Below are 18,425 nucleotides of genomic sequence, written 5' to 3'. Positions count from 1 at the left end.
CAAGGCTCGACTGTAGAAACAGCTGACACTCCACAAAGCCCATTTACCCTCCGGACTTGAGAGCTGGGAAGATGGACATGAAGTACGTCGGCCCCTGCGGTACAGAAGGGCTGTTATTAACCGAATTGACTCCTGATACGGGCACGGCTGGTGTACAATGCACTGACTTCTGTAACCAGCAGCAGGTGTTACCTTGTGTTCCCTTGTTTTCTGAACGAAAGGACCCATTTTTGGCAGAGCGGCAAAGATTTAGGAGATAAGAGAGAAAGTTTTTCATGACAGAAAAACAAGAGAGGCACGGGAACAATTGGGGAGAGGAAGGAAGAGCGCGAGAGAAGAGGAAGGACGACGCGTTTTTTCAGTAAATGAGAGCTATGCTAACACGATTTACCTTCATACCGATGCTCTACCAGTCACGAATTATATACGAATGAACTGTGGAGTCTTTCGAAGACACGTGCCAACGTAAAGAAGGCAAGCCGTTTCTGAAAAGGGCGTAAAATGTCTCCACACGCAGCCTTTCCTCTTGGAAATCTCTTCCCCATCAGTTGAGCTGGCTAAGGTGTGTCAGAATATGGTGCCCACGCGTCTGATTCCGAAAACACTGAAATCCAACCGTTCTTGTGCCTTAGTAAAACGTACGAAGCAGAACTGCTCAACGGTTCATTTTGCAAGTCCGTCCCCACAGTAGTACACTCCAGTCAAGGCGGCTGAGTTATTTCTTACCGCCCTGCCGGTCAGGGCAGTCAGGCAGGCTCTGAACACGGATGCATCCGTGGTACCCGAAAAGGATCTGGAGTCCAGCGGTGTCACGGTTTCGTGTAGGTCACCAACTGTTTGCGTGCACAACTTTTGTTTTTCTCTCTCTCGCCGGCAAACCGTTTACATCCTCTCCCGCTATGCATTGCAAAAACTGTCGACAGGGACTAGCCAACGCACGCCTGATGGTCTTGTTTGGCGCCCACGAATTAAAGAGTAAACATACGGAATCACTCCACAACTGACTGTACATCTCACATCTGTAGCTTATTTTTTCTACGCCGATGGTGCGAGCACATAGGCACATGCAGGTGTTCAAGCACGCTCGACCCAATACCAAGGCTTCCTTGCCCCGGTTGCAGCGTTCTCGATCCTTCATGTGATCGGCTTCCGTGCAGAAACTGCGTATCGCAAATGTTGTCAACCCTGTCATGGATGACAACGGCCAAGAAGATACGTCAACTTCACTGAATGAAGCAGCGCTGTTGGGATGCTGCAGCTGGCGGTGAAGTGTGGGGATCCACCAGGGCCTTGCACAGTGTCTGAATCTGGAAAGAAGACAGCAAGCAACGAAACCTCCTACGAGTGTGGCCCGGCGGTCACATATCGGACTTGCTGCAATCGGATATACCCATTTACCGTAACTCCCTTGCCCAAGTCCGTAAAATATGGGGCCTAGTCTGTAGGGTGACAACCAGTCACTAGCATAAAGCCACCATTTCCGTCAATTTCCAAATCATAAAACAATCTCGTAGGACAGCACCCACATCTAGGCTTGATGACCATGAGCCCCAGCGGCACGCCATTCCTACGCATCACTTGATAAGTATCTCCGATCTGTCTACTGTATTGAAGCGGAAGAGAATCAAAATACAAACGCGTTAGATCTGCTGCGTAGTGCACTACGTAGCCTTGCAGGAGCACGTACCCGGCGGTACAGAGAACCAACAAATGGGGGGCAGACTGGCTTGTACACGAACCGCGAAATGAAGGCTGCACAAAAAAACATGATTCGCCGAAACGGGCCGCACAAACAGCGTGACTCATCACAGAAAACAAAGGGTCGGTCAGCCCTGGCAGAGAGCGGCAGCGTCCTTCAAGAGATCCCCAGAAGCCGCCATCCACCGAACAGACTTGGATACTGTTCCCTGCGTTGCAGTTCTACACCGGGGCAAAACCCTACCAACCGCATCAACACAGTCCCAGGCTACACGCGTGCGAGCCGCAGCTTGCCTGTACTTTGTTGACTTTCTTACGTGGTAATGGACACAGCCATAAATGGACGAAACTACAGACAAATTTGGGTTGAAAGCAACTAACAGGCGTGCTGCAGCATGCGGCCTCCGAGAATAAATGAAACGTCCTCCTGTATGCTTTTTCGAGGGTTGGAAGAAGCTCTGCGACTGTGGCTTGGTCAAATGGTCAATGCTAAGCAAACAATTGCTTTGTCCGCTTAGCCTACAGAAGGGGGAAAAGATACGGCACGTGTCAAAGATACAGCACGTGTTACTACCGATACAGCCGCAGACGACGAGGGATAACGTGGCTAGTGCCAATGGAGGCAACAGTGCCTACAAGCCCCTCGACTCGCTGTGTTCTTGTCATCCATTACCATCAATTCGCCGGAACGTAGTGTGCGTGAATCCGCATGTAGAGTATCTGGAAAGGTCGCAGTACGAGGACACACCAAAAACGGCCTTTCGCGACTCTTTGCATTTTGTTAGGAACGCCACTAAATGCATCCACGAGCAGGAGCTCCTGGTTGCCCAGTGGCAATTCTAGTGTTGCGGGACAGTATCATGCCTCTGGGCTCCTCCAAACGAAACTGAAGGCATCTCAACATGACGAGTCACATGACAGCATCACCCAGTGCGGCGCGTCCACATCAGAGAGCACACCTCCGCATATCGCGAAGGTGACAGCGCAGGCCGTTGCGCCCGTTTGTGATCGGCGACGCCACAAAGCGTTTATGGCTCTTCAAAAACCAGTTGGTCGAATTCATTTACGTTTCGGCTAAGAGAAAGAGCAATGGATAAGCAAGTCTGCCCACCGCCGAACAAACTGCGGCCCCCAGATTGGCACATGTCGGCAGAGCAGTACAGGATTTGCTAGGGCCGTCTCCTCTCGCCTGTTGAAAAACAGACTTTCGCAACATCTTGAGTTTCCGGGCGTCGAGAGACACTGAGGTCTCGAGGTGGTAACAAAACACACGCGCCAGACGCCGGACTCCATTTTTTACGGGCATACCGAATTCTGAAGAGGTGAAAGTACAGGAAAATGGGAATGACGCTGTTGGAGACGGAGAAGTTGAGTGTCAAAATCCGCGACAAAATGAAAAAGAGGCCAAAGAACACTTCCACGTCGGCGCGTTGCTGCATCAAGAGCATTCTCTGCAAAAACAGGCCAAAGGAGACAACACCCCAGATCTGCGAGATCAAGTGGAGCTGTCGTGGCACACCTGCAACGCTGACACGGTCCCTCCCGATCGACCAGTGTCGCGTTTGTTCGTGTATGTCCGACGAAAAGAAAGTAGTTGATTCCCCCAACTCACATAGGCATTGCCAGAAACAGGCTTACATTGGATTGCACCTTCATAGTGGCCTTGCGGAGAAGAGGGTTGCTGCAGAACATAAACGGCACGACAAAATTTACACAAACTGTCACATGAAGGAGACTTTCGGATTAGAGGACAGCAGATACTAGGGATTCTAGAATTCCAGTCGTGGGAGAGAGTTCGTCGAAACAACACAATACGTATTGGAATGCCGTCAATATTTTGCCTTCTGTTCCTGTCCATTCCAAACTTTCCCTTCTCCGTGTCGGCTGAAAAAAACTGGAGGCTTTTGCCTTGATTGATGCCTTTGCGCATCCTGACTCATGCGGCCTACTTGTTGGTGCCGAAACGCCGAAACAGAGCGCAAGAAAAAGGAGCGTCAGACCACTCCGAAGGATCGGCGTTGCCTTAACAGTGCGACTCGCCCATGCTTACGTCTTGACGATGGCTGGGATGCCGTCGCCTGCCATCAAAGTGAAGAACACGAGAACGGCGGAGAGTGCTGGCGAGAGGATAACCGGAAGAGAGGTAGGCATAGACGCCGTGAACATCAAGTAGAATAGTGCGTGAACGGCATCCAAGTGAAGAGCTTGTTGGAAGTACGGAGGGAGGTCTGTAGCGATCGACTCCGAGAAATTTGAAAAGCGGATCGGCGGGCCTCCCAGAACGATGTAGACGTGAAGCACGAACGATCCAAAGAGGAGGACAGAACCCGTGAGTCCGGGGCGCTGCGTGGTGAGAGACAACGCACATGAGAAGGAAAGAAATTATAGCGCATCAAACGCGCATCGCCGCCAGGAGTGTTCTCGTCCTTCCTCCCCAATACGCAGCATTCCGGGCACCCTCAAAGTCGCGAAAAGACAAACCCTGTTCTGTGCAGTTCCTTTCGGGACGCCTTTCTGAGCTCGCCGCGAAAACGGGGCTACACGCCGTTTCCTGCCAACGAGGACTCCGGTAGATCGCAGCACTGTGCAATCTGCCTTGATCCCCAAATACCAAAATTCTTGCTGGTCGCACAGCGGAATTGCCTGTCAATCGAAATACAACTGACAAGAGAACCCGGTCTCTCATACTGGAAAACCCAGTGTGTGCGGCCGCGCATGCAGTTGACAACTTTGCACTGCGGGGCATGAGCGCGTTTTCTCGTTCCGCAACACATGCGTCCATTGGAATAGAAGGATCGAAAGCGCAAGCAACCGTCCTGTTTGCCGTCCTGGACAGACGACTTTTACCAGCAAGGATATCCAGGCTAACGAGAACGCCGGTCGTTGACCACAGCACGCTGCTTCGGTTGCCCCATTCGACAGGACGATGGCCGCCCCCCGACTCGCGAACATCGCTTGTGGAAATAAAAAGAACGAGCAAACGTGTGGTGCCGTGTTTCAGGTAAGGAACCTCCACTGGCACCACACGCCTGGGAACGCTCAGTGTATCGGCCGCTCCCCATTGGTACTTGTAGCAACACGAGCGCTGCAGCCGAAAGAACTTACGGTAGGCTGTTCGGGGTCTTGAGAAGAAAAAACTGAAAGTAAAGAGAGAGCGACACCGACGGCAAGGCCCATAGCACAGAGAGGAGGAAGAACTTTGGATCGAAGGAAGGACGTTCGTGCCGGTGATGAGTAACTTTGAGACGGACGAGAATAGGAAGGATACGTTGGCACATTTCCGCTTGGTCCCGATGGTGGAGCTTGAGAGCGTGGCTGTTGTGTCGAGGACTGTTCGAGGGCAGCTGCCAGAGCAGGAGAATCCGGATCAAAATTTGGGTTCTGCAGTTGAAACAACACAGCATACCGGGGCAAAAAAGAATAAGCTTACAACTGCCATGCACATATCGCTGAAGAGTTCTTGCGATTTTTCTGCTGGCCCCTTAAGGGGCCTTTCCAAAAAGGCTATGTTATACCTTTTCTGTTTTGAAGTAATCATCGTAACGCTACCAGAGTAAATGTCAAGAGGGTTCTCCTACGAAAGCAGTGTTCATCGGCGTGAGATTAGGTGTGGAGATGGACGATCAATGCAGTTCTAGCCAGTACCACAAAGAACGCCGGACCTTGTTCGACAACTCGCATTAAACTGCTGGCATGTCTGTGTCCGCGATTGGTCGCGGGCAGTGCGACTGTACCCACACGGATATGTCCCTTTCTTCATGACGGAAGCACCTGGAACCACAATGCGCTGTCAACACAACCCACCTCTTGCCCCGCCCTTTGGGACAGAAGCCTGCGATTCGCCTCACCGAATAAAGGACCACGGCCCGCTCACGCAATGTTTGGAAAAACACGGTAGAACGCCCCAAGGGTTTTCCATAGCGAGCATGCAGCTGAGAGAAGACCCAGTGAAACGTAAGACTCATCCCTCGCGTATTGCTTTCGAATCGAAACACAGGCGCATGCACTACTACAAAAGTGTACTGTTATGAATATGGTCACGGAATACGAAGTGAGATGCCGTGAATCCAGAAAGGACGGGAGGAGTCTTTCCAAATCGAACCCACCTCGTGCGTCTTGAAGAACTTCTTCTTCCACTTCATCATCTTGTTCAGCGGCGGAGTCGGATACAAGCTGTCGAGGTAAGCTTGCCATTTTGCGCTCTTTCCCCACTCGTATGACAGAAATGCCTGCTCCGCCGCGCTCAGCTCGGCTCCGTCCCAAGCATGCGACGACATTTTTGAAAACGATCACGACCTTTCGCCGACTCTACTCAAGAGACCTCCGCCGCGGTCCACTTCTTCAATATGAACGTCTTTGCGCGGGGGTGTGCTAAAACGCAGGCTGTGTGTACATTCAGCGCATAGGCCACACTTTATAGCACGGCTATTAAATGCTCGAGGGCAGCAACGGATCGAGCATGCACTGTTACCCCTCGGAAAGGCAGAGGAATCGGAAAAGCCCAGCGTAAAGAGACAAAACACGACTTGGTGGGACTGTGCAAATTTCAGTGGCTACCGCATTGAAGTGAAAGAGGATACGAGTAATATTCTCACGACGTTGGGGGCTGCATACGATTATTTCGTTCGGCGCAAAAGCACACGTTTGATAATGGGAGACAAGAAAGCCATGTGCACGTGCATGTCAAGGGGCCAACTCAGGAGATAAATGCAGTTGCCCTCCGAGAAGGAATAAGGAAAAGTAAAAAAACTCCGGGGTTGCGTCTTCTGCCTTTGCATCAAAACACACGCATTCGCCATGTGCCGTGTTTCCCGGCTCTCGGAAGAAAGGAGACTGTGACCTTCAGAAAAAACTAGACCCCGGCATGGTGGCAAGCACTGGATCACACTTCTCCACTACGAAAACGTCGGCCAAGAAGCTCCTCGCAAAGGTGACCTCGAATGGTTCTGATCGCGCGCTGGCGCTGTGTGTGTGGCGTTGCGAACCTAGCGAAAAGGCCGCATGGAGCTGCCGAGTGAGTTTTCGTTTGTTCTTGTTGCCTTGTCTCCCAGAGCCACGTTATTCAAAAAGAAATAACTGTTCTTGTTGCTCTGCAGGGTGGCCTACGAGGGAAAGGGTTGTGAGACGACCGGAGGGCGCAAACTGTTGCGTCTGCATGCACACGAGAACACAATGTAAATCATACCCAAGAAAGATGCCGTTAGAATCGGGCAGCAACGCTTGTTTACTGGATCAAAGTCTCTCGTAACTATGGTTTTGCATGAATGGCTAAGTTAAGTAGTGGTAGCTCTGTCGAAAGCAACAACGGATCCTTCCCCAGTGTAGTAGGCTTAACTGGAAAGACGCGGGACTGAGTTGCGCCCGACTGGATCCGCGCCATTGCGCCGCCGTTTTACCGCGTTATACCAGAGTACCACGAAAAGGAAAGTCCAGGCTCTTGCTGTGACAACAATTCGTACACTCCCAAATCGAGGCTCCTTCGGAGGTTTACATTGTAGTCGGCCTCCGCTTTCTGGAGGGAAAGAGGGATCAGCGGGCCGTGCTCAATCTTGTGTTATTGCTATACATTTTTGTCTACGGCCGCTTGATTGAACGCCATGTTTTAAGGGCTTGTAAATTAGCCCAGCGCCTACAGTCTCATATTTTCTTCAGTCATCCACCGGAAATTCGACTCTTCTATAGTTTAACCGCTACTGCTGGGACTGTATATTACGTACTTAACGGTACTACTATCAAGACTCTTCTTCCAAATAGACTTCATGGAAAAACAAAAATTCGCATGTTTGATTGACATTTAGCCACCTGACTGAAAAGGAAACGTCTTTTCTGTGTCGGCCGCACCCGTGGAGGATGGGAAAACTCAACATCCGTCCTCCACAACCGCAGCTGCCTTCGTGTGAAATCGTGTTCAAACTTCGGGCAGCTTCTTGCAACCTATCGAAGCATCGAACTGGGATGGGAATACTTCTCCAGATATATGGGCTTAACGCCGCAGGCTAAGCAAGACTATCAATCAAAATGGCCTCAGGAAAGTCAATGACTGTTGACGCCCAGCGCGTTGTGGCAATCATGGAGGAGCTGACAGAGAAGCTCACGTATCTCTCAGTCGCCACCCGCCAGGTATGCATTCTGTATCTGCCGAGCAGCATTGAAACGGAAAGCTCAAGACACGGTTTCTCTTTCACTCCTTCATGTACATCAGAGCGTTTTCGTACAGGTTCTTGAAGGCATCCAGAATGATGAAGGCGACAAAGTGTCAAACTTCCTTGGGCCCGAGTTGGCAAGGAAGTTAGCCAACCAAATCCGCCTGGAGGAATTATATCAAGGAAATATCAACAATGCCAATGAGGATTCGTTGGTGACACTGGATACGGATGATATCCAAGAAATTACAGAGCAGCTTGAGAAGAATACTCGGGATCTATGCCGGAGAATGCGAATGATTCCGAACATTGTTCAGGAATTGAGAGCTTTCCAGGAGACACGTCCGATAAACCCTATGAAGCTGATTCATACTCTGGCAGATATGCAGGTGAAGAATCATTTCCCCCAGTTGGTCAGATTGCCACCTTTTTTCCTAGAAGATCCAATTTACCACGGTGACGGTTGTTGCCATGATCCTTTCTTGTGTTTAGGATGTCATGGTAAAAAGGATGAAGATGACAGTTGAAGAAGAGCGAGCAAGGAAAGAGTTGTTAGAACGGTACATCGAGCAGGAGAAGGCCGCCTCGTCGCGACGGACAGAACTCGAAAAGCAGCTAACGCTTCTTCGAACGGAGAGAGAGAAAGCCTCTAATCGGTCATCAGAAATGGTTGTCAAACTGAAGGCAGACTTACAGGATGTCCATGATTTCACAGAACAACGCCTTGCACAGTTACATGAACAGTATAGAAAGCGGGAAGAGGAGCACACACGAAACTTTGACGTGCGGGTGTCAGAACTCGCATCACGCATCACCCAGCAACAAAAGCATAATTCCATGATCTTCTCTCGAGGGAAAGAGGAAACCGACACGTTGAAGAGCAAGAAGAAGATCGCAGAGAAAGATCTGGAGCGAATCATCGAAACATATGATCGTGAAATGATCGAAAAAGATGCAAGTAAGCACTTTCACACTGTAGTTCCTTCTGAAGGGTTCACTCGCAAACTATTGACATTACGAAGTTATGGTTTTGGGCTCGTCTAGCTGAGTGAGCCTGTACCGTTACATTCAGGAGCATATCATTATACTCGATGATCTTATGTGTTCACGGTCTATTTGAAGAGCTGCTTGCACTACCGTAGATGATACACTGCCACCCTCGTGTGAGATCGATGTACTGCAGAGGTTAGGGAGGTCGCAAAAAAGAACGCAGCGAAGGAAGAGTTCGTGGCCCATCTGCAGAGACAGTTGCAAGCTATCAATGAAGAGAATGAAAGGATCCAACAGGAAGACGAGATACAGAACGCTCGCCAGACTATCACCGATAGAAATCTACAAAGGCTGGCCGCAGCAGCTACCCTCCTTCAGGCGTACTGGAGAGGAATACGACAAAGAGAAGAGTATGTGGCAATGAAGAAGAACGCTCGCAACAAAAAAGGAAGGAAGGGCAAGAAGAAGTAGGGGGTATATGCAATTTGCATAGTTTTTCGATTTCCTTCTTTCGCTTTTACGGCGGCTTTTTGATACGTGGCATCTGGAAGGGGCGTATCTGAGACTGGTGGAGACGGCCTACACTCCAACCGTGGTGAGAGACGCAAAGCCAACTAGAAGCTCCTTCCATTTGCAAAACCGACAGTTTGGGCGCTAAGATTTGTTCACAGCACATATGTGTGACTTTTCAGCGGCTTGAGCTCCGCTGTTCACTGGTGTGTGGTCGTCTTATACATTACTTGTATGAGTGATTGCCGCGCTGCAACAGTGGGCACCCACAGTGTGCTCGTTGGGAGGCGGCAATGAGTAGAGTTGTTAATCAGTTTGACGAGTCGTCTTCACAGCGTCTCGCATTTGGCTTGCCACCCAGGCATGACAGTGACCAATCTTATCTCCTGGACACTGAAGAATAGAAACTTCTCCACTAACAGGTCGAGGCACGCCACAGAACAGCATGCCAGATAGGATGGATGCCGTCGGCTACGGACACAGAGTACACACAGGATTGCAACACGTCTGTCGCTTTATTGTCTCAGGCAAACACCTTGCCATGCGTCATGCATGAAACAAACATCATCACGTAGAAGGTGGATGACTCGTGCTCTGCTTCTCCTGCTTAATGGTTGTCAAACACACGCTCGACATGAAATTAACATGTCGAGGCGCTACACTTTTGAGTCAGTTCGCAGAGCCTTTCCCCACGTGAAAATCTCTGTATCGTCGACAGGATGAACTGCTTGAGACGAATACGTGCTTTTCCATGAGAGCAGCTATCAAAATACCGCATAGTTTTTACATTCACTGCCACTGACAGCACCGTTTGCGGTGCAAATCTCGTGACGCGCGTGTCCGTACACCCAACTGGCTTACGTCCCGACACATGTGTCTGGCGGACCTCACGGTCAGCCATCCCTATCTGACAACGAACTGACAGGCACCGAGATAGGGTGTGCGTGTGATACGGGTTTCCCCGTGAGTATCAAAGTGTGTCGTTTCCTCCTCCATTTATCAGCTGTAATTCAAGTTCAGCGCCTTTTGTTCTGGTGGTTGGAATAAAGCAACATGGCGGTTGACTCCAAGCAAGAGTGGGCACAGCTTTGCTGGTCCGGCCTGAAGAGGGCCAGAGAAAGTGGCTCAAAGGACCTCTTACTGGCTCTGAAAGAAATCAGACTTCTTCTGTCCGCTGAACCACAAGAGTGCCAAATGCTCGATCTCCAAGTCGTAGAGGAACTGCTGGCGATTGCGCTTGAAGGCTTGACTGAACCGCGTACTGACAAAACTGTAGCGGCGCTTTTGGTTGTACTAGAAGGGCTAGAGGACAAGCAGCTCACCGAGTGTTTTTCGTCCCCCAGTATCATGCTCCTCTACACGGTAGTCTATTGAACATTGTCTGTGTAGAATTGCCATTTTACGCGTGGAGTTCAGGATGTGGTCGACGCAGTGGCGCAGAAATGGCAAGACGATGCTGCGGTATATCTGGCCAGGGCGACACAAATTTGCATGGATTTACTTGTAAAGTCCCTCTACCCTCCCCCCTCGATAGACAGCCACGGTTTCCATGATTTTTCTATCCAGCTCCGTTTGCTTTGGCACAACCTCGACGCTATTTTGCCCGCTCTTGGAAGCAAGCTCAAGAGTAGGAGTGCAAATCAAGAAAATGGCTGGTGATTGCGGGCACATTTGTGACGTTGTAGAATTGATTCTCGGCTGTCTCCAAGCCTCTATCGCTGCTCATACTCTTGTGCAGAAGGAACGGAAGAACGGTAAGCCCCACACAACATACCGGAGATGATGGTGAAACTACAAATCCATCATTTCGTGCAGAGCAGCTTTCGCTTCGCACGCGCTTGGCTCGTGGGTATTTGATCACGAAGTCCGCAACTGCAGCAGCGCAGGCTGCAGACCTGCTTCTTGAGCGTTTCAAACCAACAGCTGCCCAGATACGGGAGGTCAGTGAAAACAACCGTCCCAGTGTAGTAATTGTCGCTTCAACGTTCCGATCACGTTCAGTTTGATGAACTGCTCACCGAGATCGCAAATGCGGCCGAGACAGCAGCTCACGAGGAGCTCAGAGCGTTATACTGTGAGACCGAAGATGAATGTACTTTCTCGTTTGGCACTACCTATATATATTTCCGCTCAACAGCAAGCGTGACGTTTCATGGCATCGAGAATGCAACGAGACTCGGACTTGCTAACATATCCTCAACCAGGAGAGCGCTAAAGTTTGTTAAAGCAGTACTGGCTCCCCTTCAACACAGAGAACACATGCCTGTGTTTGACGGAATGGAGAAAAGTGCGTTCATCAGCACTTATTTGACACAAAGATCTGTTGAGAGGGGGAAGCCCATAGAAATGGCTTCGCATATTGAGGTGGAGGTGAGCTGCCTGACGGTCCTGGCACGTATGAATGGTTTTCAGAGAACAAGAAGATCAGGACAAGGCTTTTTCCGGTCGGGTGGTGGTGGAACAGTTTTCCATCGTTGTGAAAAGCGACCAGGATGCTGTAAGTCGTCCCACTGCACTTTCCCGCCGCAAATATCCATCTGCGCCGCCAGGAGGAGCATTTCGAGGTCCCTCTTTATTGCTTGAAGGCAGTGTCATACGAGGACTCGCGTGCTAGTCTGCAACTCATGCTAGCTCCTGAGGACTGTGAGAACGCTGAGCTCAGTCTACCATTCAACCGACTTTTGAAGCAGGGCACCATCAGGCAAAAACTTTAGTTTTGAAGAAGTGGAGACAGTCACATTAGATATGGATTTTCACGACCAATCGAGGCTTGATGAGTTCTCTGAGGCTCTTGGACGTGTCGTAAACCCTGGGGTGAGGAGTAACATGGTCACACACCGCGGCCAGGTGTGGGCTTATTAGGTATTACTTCAGGGCATGGATGGCCCCGACCAGGATTTGCTTGACGCTTTGGCGAGCCCGAATGAGAAGCACATATCGGCTGGTGCCGGCGATGGCGGTGAGCACAGCAGCCTATCAAATTGCCAGCAGCGAAAACTGCGGAAAAAGGATGACTTTGCCTCGACAAAGGTGAGCTTTTGGATACCGGACCAAGGACAACAGTGGAAGGGGTAATTCTCTCCCCAACAGGATTTAGAGGAGCAAGCACCTTCTGCGGATCTATCGGCGTACAACGGGCCCGCTCAAGATGTGACTGCAAGCAATGCGTCGGCGAGCGTCACTTCTGTCCGAAGTAATGGCGCTTTTCCTGAGGCCGAGCACGTTCCGTTTGAACACCCGTTCTCGCGCAGGCCAGTTTTCTCAGCTGATCGTCAACACCCAGCTTACTGCACATCCAACCAAGCACCACAGTCTTCGTGTAGAATTCGCATCAACGAAGGACCTGGAGGCTGCCGGTGAAGTTATAACATGGCCAATCCCGAATTCGGACCTCCTTGATATAGCGGGCACTTCGGATTCTAACGTTGATCCTGTTGCCTGCGTGCAAAATGCCCAAGCCAGAGACCAGCGCGACATCACACCCGGCACAATTATTAACAGCCAAACGGGCCAGGCTGTCAACAAAACTTTTGGCCAGCACGCGCCATCCCGACAGTCACAAGAAACTGAGACACTGTCGTCTCTAGAAGGGACATCATGTGGCAGCAGCGTCGCTGTTGGGGTCAGTGCTAGTAACATCAAGGAGTCGGCTGTCAGCATCGGACTCGGGTACTGTGACGAGAAGTGACATTGTTTCACCAGTCACCCATCACTTCTCTGTAGAGTCCAGAACGGAGGCGAAGCATGCTGCACCGCCGATGACGCAAGACAGGCAGCTCCCCCCGAATCTCAGTCAAAGGTTACTCTGCTGGACTCCTCCGTCACTCAGAGTGAGCTGTCACTTGTGTCATCCTTCCGAACGGATAATCGTTGACAACTTTCTGCTGGCGAATCCGCAGACACTTTTCTGAGTGCCGTTTCGCCGCCGGCAACTACTCGACGCGACCACGCACAGGTATGAAAACGACAGGATTCATTAATACTCTTCCCAGTTAACTGACCAGAAATTTAGATATCTTGTGGACAGCAAAGTCTACCGAGTGGTGCCGACCTAGTGTTCGATCCAGCGGCCTCCAAGGTGCCTACTACGGTCTGCCGTGAATCACCCGGCGCTCACCGCTTGCCGCAAGGCCTGCATGGCTGTCGGGCCTTCCCGTCACCCTTTGTGGATGTCCGCCCAAGAAAAAAAGTCAGAAGAGATTCGAAGCATACACAATTACAGGAGATGTATCAAGATTCAGAGAACATACACTCAAGGTTCCTGTTCCCCAGCGAAACGATCGCAGGGGACATCCCCACGTGAGTGCAACATTTTTTTAGAGGCTGCGTGAACATCGACGGTATCAACTTTTTTCAGGAAAGGACTCCTTCAACGGTCGTGACAACTTTACCCCTGCTCAACCCGACGGCTATCCGGAGAGCGTTGTGCGTTTGCTAGTGAGTCGAAAGTTGATTTCATGCGCTTTAAAAATCTACCCGATGTGTTGGTTTAGATGAGGGCAACCGAGTCCATAGAAGACGGGAAACTTAAACTTCTAAATCGGGTGCACTCCGAGTAAGGCTGCACAAAGAGGTGGTCCTGCGTGCAGTTACGGCAACTCTCTCCACTGCTGTCAGATTCAAAAGTGCGGAATCCGAGATTCAAAAGAAGTTTCTGCGGCTCATCGAGTACCAAAGGGCGAGTTTTGCTAAGCTCGCACTCAACGTTGAAGCAGTGAGCATCACGCAGGTAGACGATGCGTCAAGTATCTGTTGAGATATCAGGGGATGCAGGAAAAGGAGCAAATTCTGGAGAGAATGCGGGTTCTGCCGGACTGTGTTCCCGAATTTAATCTGGAGTTCAAGCATCCGGCACTTCGTTCTGTGTTCGCCGGAAACGAAGCTGACACCGACGATGCCGCGGGGAACTCACTAGAGGAAATGATCCGATCTTTTAGGGAGGAAGCCCAGGATAAGCTCCGTGGGGTTAAGGAGGTAAGCACTGCGATCCTTCAACGAACTCGTCACTGTTTTTTTTTACGAGCAAACCAAGCAGCGAGTGTTAGGCACGCGAGAAACTGACGCATAATGCTGTTTTTGTACCTGAAGCAGAGAGTATGTATCTATTACACGTTGTAGACAGAGAATGCATCACGACGGAGTGCCCTAGCGGAAAAAGCGTTTGTCTCCATAGTCCTATGCTCTAAGCTCCGCCGTCCTACGCTTCCTTTGACTCTGCACTGCTGGTTCAGCACCTTTGTCTGCATCTATGCAACATCAAATAATGCGGCGGTTCAGAGTCACGTGTGATTACCTGTACCACAAACCGGCCGTCGCTCGTCGTACACCAGTTTGAAGTCGATGGGGACCGTTGTACAGGTTGATCCCGTCGCGGCTGGCACTATACATCTAATTCTAACGACTGCGAAGTGCTCATGAGCAGCGCGGCCACGTCAAACGACCCAGAACATTTGTATCAGTCGTGGCTTCTCTCCTCCCCAACCGAAGAGATAACAGTTAGCATTGTGGACTGTCACACCTCCCGGATACTACGGTTGCAAACTTCGAGAAACAGTGCACCACCGATCTGCTCCTCGTATTCATCGGTTTTTTCACCGAAACCAGCAATGTTAAATTGTCCAAACCAAAGGAAGTACATACCTGCGCATTTGAAAAGATGGGGAAAAGAGCTTGTACGCCGGAGCATGCAACTTGCTAATCCGGCAGCCGAAGAACCCTCTACTGATGGTGCTCAGTCCTGTACGCGAAAGGGTTTTCGGAACAGAACTTCGTTCTGTTACCTCATTATATCGATCGATAACCTCACACCTTCCGAAAACCACAAGGGCGGTCCGCTTCCGACGACGATGATTCAATGAATACCGAAAAACGATCGAAGCTTACTCGCATTGATGATAGACTCGCACACTTCAAAAACTGGGCAACCCTGTGCAGAGACAGCATGGATCTCAGATTGGCCTGTCCGTCAAGTTCTTGCTGTTTCGTTTTCGGTCACCGCAGTAGCGCTAGCAATCCCGGAATCTTCGTTATGTTGGTTGTCCGCGATCCGGATATCTTGGTAGTGCATTAGGATCCACTGAAGTATCTGGTGACTGGGAAAGCAAAAACAGCACACACATACACAAACTGATCCTCTGGGTTGGCCCCCGGACTACACACAAGAAGAGGTTGAATGAAGCACTGCCTCCGTCGCTTTCGCCACTTACACACTGAGTTCGGGATGGATCTTTCGCATGCGGTTCAAGCTCTGTATCCACCATTCGGCTGCTGAGTGCTCCACGAGCCGCACTTCGTGATCGGCCCTGCAGGCAAAGTGTGGCGCACAGAAGCAATGTGGACGTCGGGTGCAAAGACGAGAGACGGTTAAACGGCGCTATTAAAAAACCGTATGCTACAATGGGCCTTAGTCACGGTTCCATCGCTAATTCGAAGCATACCATTGAATATACGAATAAATGTCATTTCCCCTCAAAGCGTGAATACTTTGATCGGGGCGAGGAACGCACGGCAACAAATCACGCTGATTTAACTCGAGAAAACAAGCTCAGCCTGCGGAGAGCTGCCACCTTTCCTTGACAAAAAGCAACGGCTTCTTACGAGTGATTTTGATTGAAACGGCCAGGTTTGTTGTAGCCGGCATCTTGGCATGCACCGCAGAGGTCGAAGTCACAGGCTGCTTTCCCACAATCGACACACGTATGCCGCCTCCCCACGATCGGCATTTTTCCACAACCGTCGCAGCTAACTCCGTAATGAACAAAATCCTCCATAGTAAGCAGATTCTCATTGAAAAGGGGATGCTGAAGAAGGAAACACCGCAGAGACAGAACAGACAAGCGCATACTTGGCCGTCTGCCAACGGGATGGCAGTGGCCGACGGCAGCACAAAGCGGTGCACAACCTCTTGCACGATGTTACAAGAGTTCGTTTACTTCCGGGGACGAAGTAATCCTTCCTTATAAGTTTACACGTAGAATAGCTGGGGTGTAAATTTACACTCTCACGGGTCATATACGTATACATACGGCGTATGTGTGGCGTGTCATTTGCCCTTACGTGGCTTAAAGTATCTCCTCCGTCTTCAGAATCCGAGTCCCGCACAACAGCCGCCCGTTCTTCGCGGCTGTCCTCCGGAAGGGCTTGATCCCCTGCCATCCCGTCACTCTCCTGTTCGAGCGGCGCAGGTGGAGCGTCTGAACTACCAGAGGACCTGCGGCCCCCCACTGACATCTCCTCACTATCCGATTCCATCGCTTGGACGGGGTCATCACCGCGGTTTCTGACGTGCCCCGTGACAACTGCTTCTCGATCTACCGGACGGACAGTCGTGTCCCCCTCTTCAAAGTCCTCCATGGCAGCGTCAACTGAAAAGCTATCCAAGTCATCTTTTGACTCATTGTCTGGTTCTGTCTTGCGGACGCCTGCATCACTTCCCTCTCCACTGTCCCGAGAGCTGGAATTTCCCGCCGAGTTGCTCCAGTACAGCATCATTTCTGCAATGTCTGGTGCTCTTTCACGAAGCGCATGGAGGAGATTCGGTGAGCAACGACCAACAACGTCGGTGGAAGCTCCCGACGATATGTCAAAGATTCGGAGGTGACACGGGCTTTGCCGTCGCCTGTTAAATTCAAACTCTGCCATCTCCCGATCGCGCAGTGCCGTTGTCCGAGGGAAATGTTGAAGAAGAAAGAGATTCAGAGGACGACACACGCGTGGGAATTTGTCGAATGCATTCTTGCATAATGGACAGCGCGAAACGTCATACACATTCATGCACTGATATCCGCACCAGAAGCAGAAAACGTGTCCTGAGAAGCAGTAAGAACAGCAGCAGCAGTGCAGAAAAGGACGCTACATCAGCCATTCCATGTCGTACACATATGTTGGTTCATAACAGTGAGGTGGCAACCAGCGACGACTATGCATGCAAATATGTAGATGCACCTATAGACATATATAAAGTGTAAACCACCCCCGAGCAGTGCATCATTTCGGGCAATGCCTGCAAGAGCCTCAGGAAACTAAATTCACCCCACTACCAATGGAGTACCTCGTGCATCGGTCCGTGGCGGAGAAGCAAGCGACCAAGAAAATGAAAGAAAATTTATACTCCGACAGAACTGACACTACGGTCAGAAACCGACGATCCGCCACCCCTGTCCACCAGATTGAATAGCAAATATTTCCACCCCGCGTTGCAAAATCAACATCTTCGCTCTTCCTTTAGGTGGCCGATATATATATATATATATATATATATATGTACATATATGCATACAAATATTTCAATGTACATATCCACATAAGAAAAGAAGTATACTTGAAGGATATCATGAGTGAAAGGGGAGGGGGAAAGAGGTTCTGTAGAACTTCGCGTGTACATGCACCTGAGTTCATGGAATGGCAAACGTGGACGTTGAAGAGCTCTGTGTCGCATGAAGATAAGTGACGGTCTGGACAAGAGTTTCTGCGACAAATCGTCAACACTTAATTTTCACCGCACCATTCCGAGTCCCGTTCTTGCCTCGAAAGAAAGCTTGCAAGCTTACCGCATTCCAGGACAACAGGCTTCCACAGCAGCTCCAGACACACCGAGCACATGAATTCTTGCTCAGGAGCCTCGCCCGTAAGTTTCCGTACATCATCATCTTCCTCCTCTGCATCTACTGGGAATATCATTCTAATCTGTTGCGCCGCTCCGACAGGGCGTCTCCCGACTTGACTCACGCGAGGTGGATCTCCGTTCTGAAGGACACGCGAATCCGACCCACCATTATCCGGTCCTGGGTGGAGAGGGACCGCATAAATTTCCACAGGTGTGCGTCGAGAAAAATAATTCAGGGAAAGAAAGGAACTGTCGGCGCTTCCGCTCTCTTCTTCTGTCCCCGTCCCTTGCCCCCGTCCGGCCTGCGGCACAGGAACTGACTGTGTATCCCCCATTTCCTTGCTTGTTCAATGACGCAGAACCAGTAGCCTCTTCAGTTTCTCAGAGACAGCCACCTCCCCATGGTACCAAACGGATTTTCAATATCGGAGGAAGAGAAAGGCACGCCGCAAAAAAAAACCGGACAGCTTCTCCCGGAA

The 18,425-nt window shown here is 50.5% G+C and overlaps 3 protein-coding genes across 3 annotated transcripts; 1 reads left to right on the top strand and 2 right to left on the bottom strand.

Moving 5' to 3' along the window:
* Window positions 1–1,223: 1,223 nt before the first annotated feature.
* NCLIV_036380 (conserved hypothetical protein) lies at window positions 1,224–5,975 on the bottom strand (the record flags this gene model as incomplete). Its single annotated transcript, XM_003883839.1, has 8 exons — window positions 1,224–1,307; window positions 1,688–1,752; window positions 2,372–2,418; window positions 3,007–3,149; window positions 3,337–3,379; window positions 3,749–4,041; window positions 4,804–5,079; window positions 5,805–5,975. The coding sequence occupies 8 exons, from the start codon at window positions 5,973–5,975 to the stop codon at window positions 1,224–1,226; spliced, it is 1,122 nt and encodes a 373-aa protein (XP_003883888.1).
* A 6,529-nt stretch (window positions 5,976–12,504) lies between these two features.
* On the top strand, window positions 12,505–13,029 carry NCLIV_036370 (conserved hypothetical protein; the record flags this gene model as incomplete). The annotated part of the gene is made up of 3 exons (XM_003883838.1): window positions 12,505–12,534; window positions 12,598–12,809; window positions 12,843–13,029. 3 exons carry the CDS (start codon window positions 12,505–12,507, stop codon window positions 13,027–13,029), a joined length of 429 nt encoding a protein of 142 aa, XP_003883887.1.
* A 2,277-nt stretch (window positions 13,030–15,306) lies between these two features.
* On the bottom strand, window positions 15,307–18,281 carry NCLIV_036360 (putative zinc finger, ZZ type domain-containing protein; the record flags this gene model as incomplete). The annotated part of the gene is made up of 5 exons (XM_003883837.1): window positions 15,307–15,433; window positions 15,548–15,643; window positions 15,939–16,141; window positions 16,398–17,149; window positions 17,891–18,281. The coding sequence occupies 5 exons, from the start codon at window positions 18,279–18,281 to the stop codon at window positions 15,307–15,309; spliced, it is 1,569 nt and encodes a 522-aa protein (XP_003883886.1).
* Between the last annotated feature and the right edge of the window lie 144 nt (window positions 18,282–18,425).

This window comes from Neospora caninum, chromosome VIII (assembly GCF_000208865.1).
Source record: "Neospora caninum Liverpool complete genome, chromosome VIII".
Taxonomy (NCBI): Eukaryota; Apicomplexa; class Conoidasida; order Eucoccidiorida; family Sarcocystidae; genus Neospora; species Neospora caninum.
The sequence above is the reverse complement of the archived record's forward strand: the minus strand, read 5'-3'. Positions and strand labels throughout refer to the sequence as shown.